Below are 4,836 nucleotides of genomic sequence, written 5' to 3'. Positions count from 1 at the left end.
GAGGAGAACCACATGCTGAGGGAGAACCCCATGCCGAGGGTGAACCGGAAGCAGAGCCGGAAGCAGAGGCTAAAAAGTGCCCCCCCACCCAAAAGGTTTCAAACAAAGGTAAGCGCTGACATATTTTATACACTGTTTCTAAGATTCAAAATAATAATAATAATAAATATAATAACAATGAATAATAAACCATCATCAACTACTGATGTATTAATCGTCCTTTGCTGTCCGCAGGGTCGACCTCCTGGCACGAGATGGACCGCTTCATAACCATCGTGAACTACTGATGTATTAATCGTCCTTTGCTGTCCGCAGGTCGACCTCCTGGTCACGAGATGGACTGCTGCATAAACTACTGATGTACTGAGCGACTTTGTGTTCGCAGGCCAACGCGCCGGCCACGAGAACATCATAACTTCATAACCCATCGTGAACTTCTGATGTGTTAATCGTGGTCCTTTTGCTGTCCGCAGGTCGACACCGCCTCCTGGCACCGATGGACTGCTTCGGAACATTGCGTGAAATAGGCGCCGCTCGCGGCTACACATCACGCGTCGGCGACTACTACAGTCGCGACAGATCGACGCCGCAGCTCGACGAGTTCTTCGGCGGTGAGGAGAGCCTGACGGCGGCGACCGGATACGAGGAGGACGGCATGACGACGATTATCTTCCGCCGGAAGCTGCGCGGTGAGGGGAGCGGAGGGGTGGCGGGCTGGCGAAGCGAGAGGAGAAAGAGAGCGACAGATAGGGAGGGAGAGAAGAGAGAGAGCGGGCGAGAGATGGAGGGATGGGCGAAGGAAACAGACCGGGAGAAAGATCCGAGCACGGGAAGAGAACGGTATGAGAGCGTAGGATGAAAAAAGGGGACGAGGGGAAGAAGAGATAGACGAGAGAGAGAGAGAGAGAGAGAGATGAGACGAGAGAGAGAGAGAGGGATGATGCGGAGAAAAGAATGAGAGCGGGGTGGCGTAGCTGCACGTGCCACGTCATTGCGGAGATATTGGGACCGGGTGCAGGGAAACGGGCAGGAGGGAGAGAGAGAGGGGAAAGAGAGAGAGCGTGAGAGAAGGGGAGAGGGAGAGAGAAGAGAGAGTGGGAGAGAAGGGGGAGAGAAGAGAGATGGAGAGAGAGAGAGCACGAGAAAAGTAGAGAGAGAAGGGAGCGAAAGGGAGAGGGAGAGGGGGATATATATATATATATATATATATATATATAGAGAGAGAGAGAGAGAGAGAGAGAGAGAGAGAAAGGGGAGAGAGAAAGCGAGAGCGTGAGATGAAATTGGTCGGAATCTACCAGTTAGGTTTATCACAAAAAACGCATGTCTATAATATACATATACACGCGACTCTGCCGTAAGCGTCTGAGAAAAAAAATTCCACATTCAAGAATAACGAATTTTTTCCCTAGCGAACGAAAGGACCGACTACTCTTTCACTGACTCGGAGCTCGAGGTGATCTGGGCGCTGGGACAAGAGCACGAGGCCAACCACATCTACCACCGACCGCAGTCGGGTCTCGAGCGAGCCAGTGCCAACTCCGACCAACAGTTCTACAAGCTTGACGAGCTCAAGTACCACGGCAGAGACGGTTCGCAGCGTGGGCACGTCAACATCAACTTCTTCGGTATGCGGCCGCCGACAATGTTATATGACAGATACGAAGCTAAACATATGTAGCACGGATGTAAATTAAAAAAGCGCCACTCGGCGATGTATAGGCCTAATGTGGAGTAAACAGTTAGAGAGGTTCCCTACGTGTAGGCCTGTGAACGTTCGCACACATGCACGAACGGACATGGATACACACACACACGCACGCACGCACAGACGTACACACGTACGCACATTCATGCACGCACGCACGTGCATGCACACACACGCACGCGCGCGCACGAACGCACGCACACATAAATCACATATGCCCACGCGCGCACTCACTTGTGCGCGATGAGTTTGTTTAATACGTTTGAGTGGGTCGAACGATGCGTGTGATTTGTGTACCGAAGAAAAGAGAAAAGCCTTGTGTATATATGCGCAGACATTACGTGACACATTTTCGAGCAATTCATGCCGTAATAACACCACGTGTGTCGCCTTCGCGTGCGCGCGTGTAATTCGTAAAATGCTTATAACGCTATCGCGGTTACAGATCGTGAAATTGTTTAAATTGACTACGTCACGAATTTTCTATGGTAAAATTTGTAAAATTTTTGTTGCCATTTTTTTTACATTAAAAGTAAGAACTAACTGGACTAAACGTATCGTCAAATTCTTACCTGATAAGATTGTTTCTCAACTAGTTAAAAATTCAAAAAACCTAGACGATTTGACATTATGTTCCTGACATTAATTGCTTGCTATGTGCTATGTATGAGTCACGAGTGTATTTTCACATCGAACAATATAGTAAAATATGAAGTAATAATGCAGCAATTTAACCATAAAAAGTAAACAGAATTACTTATATTTTGTGAAAAAGTGGAAATATTTGATTTATTTTTAGTATTTACGGTGACGTAATCACTTTAAGGCGAATGTTGTCGTTATATGTTAACTCAACTCGGTTGACATTTTGTTTTCACGGTGCCAGCAACTGGTGTGGACCCGATATGCTCAGGTAATGGCGTGATGCGATCCGGGAGGTGTGAGTGCGATCGCCTATACAGCGGCGAGTTCTGCGAAAATAAAGGTAAGATGGCTGCTACTGCTGCTGCTGCTGCTGCTGCTGCTGTTGTTGTTGTTGTTGTTGTTGTTGTTGTTGTTGTTGTGTTTTTTTTTTACAAGGCGCGATTTCCGTAGGAGTGTGTAAGATATAGTGCTAGCAACTGCACATCGGCTGATGTGCCAGAGGCATTACGCCGAGAAGAGGAATGCGCAACGATATAATTCACCTAGTCATGTTATCGTATTCTTTTCGCTTACTTGGTTGTAGTCTTCGCTATTTTACGCACGTGCTTGTGGTCATGCATGGACACCGTCGTTTACCGTTGCACGTACACGCACGGGGGAAATTAACACTTCTGATCTTTGCGTTCGCTTGCAGACGAGTGCGTCTCAAGCCTCGACTGCAGTGACCACGGGGCATGTGTAGCTGTCTCCACCAGTAGCTACCCGCGCAAGCAGTGCTTCTGCAACTGGGGATGGTTCGGACGCAAGTGCGACATGGGTAAGCTCGAGGCAACTGACTCCAAATGTCTCCGTGGCTGTGCGCACAAGAGTTAATGGCAAACATGTTCGCAATAGCAGATCGTTGACGGCAACAACGTCTTCAAGAGTTAAAGGTCGAAATAATTGAAAATCGCACGGCCGGGAAAATTATAAGCACCCGAGCACGCAAAGGTCTACCCTCGGGTGTCGCACGAAACATTTTGCTCACGCATCTAAGTTAATTAAATACACTTGCACGGATGCCGAGGTAACACGACACTACCGGATGAATTCTAGCTAACACGTATATATGATTAAGTTGTTTAAATAAATATCGCTTTGGTTGCAGTGTCGTCTGTGAAGGAACCAGTGTTCAAACCAAGAAACTATCGGCAAGTGAAGTTTGGCGACAGATTCAATCTTTACTGGAGGATTTTACCCGTAAGTCTCATGCCTTTTGCACTATTATTGTGCGTTGACATGCCCGTTCGTGCTTTATGGTTATCACGATTTAATTGAGTCGAAATATTCTATACGGAATTATTGATTATTGAGGTAAATTTTTCACGGAAACATATAATCTTGTCCCTATTTAGATTTCGTAACAAACCTGCGTTTTTTTAATACTCGTCGTAACCCAGCCTTGTAACAACACCACTGTTCGTATACTATTCCAGCAAATCAAGGAGATCGAATTCGTAATGAAAGCGGAGACTAAAACATGGATCGGTTTTGGATGGCGGCCCGACGGTAAGCTAAATCGCAAACAGATAAATTACCATTTATTCTGCTCGTTGTTTTGTTCTGCGTTGTAACTACAACTGTATGTTTTGTGTGTTGTTTACCGATTATATCAAGAGCGTATTAAGCATACCCTTAATACGCTCTTGATTATTTCCTGGTAAAGCCGCACACGTTTACTTCTGAAAGTGTATATTTCTTGCCTTACAAAGATCTGACGGCAAAGTGTCAGAACTTCCCATACCTGCTAAAGGAGGGAGAAGCAGAGCCGGAAGCAGAGGCAGAACCCGAGGGAGAACCGACCGGAGAACCGACCGGAGAACGTACGAGTCGTTTTACTAATAATTATTATCTATAATAATTATAATAACTATCTGCCAATTGCAATAAGAATGCTGAGTCACACACATGCAGCTTCTGCGCGATATTTATATGTCGCTGTTATAGTTCCTGTCCATTTCCCACCCGTTTTCAATCGCAGCGGAAATACATCAAGCTATCGACGTTACTGAAATCTTAGAAATACTTGTACCGGCGTATATTTACACAGCAGGTGGTATATATATCACTCTCTATCCTGCCTCGCGCAGCCAAGGAGAGCGAGGACTTCAGCAACACGCCTTGTCACGGGAGGTGGCAGAAGCCTGCGGTGTGCGATTTTGATTGCCTGGCCACGGGCGTGCCCGCCTGCCATTGTACGCGCCACCTGGCGGTACAATGACGACACTAACGACATCAGTTTCGAGATCAGCGCCAAGACGGACGGTGTGGACTATACTGGCATCGGATTCTCGGAGGATAGGAGAATGGTACGTCTATATATATATATATATGTGTGTGTGTGTGTGTGTGTGTGTGTGTGTGTGTGTGTGTTTGTGTGTGTGTGTGTGTGTGTGTGTGTGTGTGTGTGTGTTTGTGTGTGTGCGCGCGCGCACGAGCGAGAA

General features: G+C 46.9%; 1 protein-coding gene across 2 annotated transcripts in view; it reads left to right on the top strand.

Annotated features, from left to right (window-relative positions):
* Positions 1-493: 493 nt before the first annotated feature.
* Positions 494-4,836, top strand: part of LOC106805269 — a 17,194-nt gene continuing 12,851 nt past the window's right edge. For both annotated transcript variants that reach the window (XM_014806800.1, XM_014806799.1), the window contains exons 1-3: positions 494-689; positions 1,413-1,628; positions 4,483-4,701. In XM_014806800.1, coding sequence (XP_014662286.1) covers positions 4,699-4,701 — 3 coding nt within the window. In that variant the 5' untranslated portion in view covers positions 494-689; positions 1,413-1,628; positions 4,483-4,698. The remainder of the gene's footprint in view (positions 690-1,412; positions 1,629-4,482; positions 4,702-4,836) is intronic.

The sequence above is a fragment of the Priapulus caudatus genome, unplaced genomic scaffold, assembly GCF_000485595.1.
Source record: "Priapulus caudatus unplaced genomic scaffold, Priapulus_caudatus-5.0.1 Scaffold107, whole genome shotgun sequence".
In the NCBI taxonomy this organism is placed as follows: domain Eukaryota; kingdom Metazoa; phylum Priapulida; class Priapulimorpha; order Priapulimorphida; family Priapulidae; genus Priapulus; species Priapulus caudatus.
The sequence above is the reverse complement of the archived record's forward strand: the minus strand, read 5'-3'. Positions and strand labels throughout refer to the sequence as shown.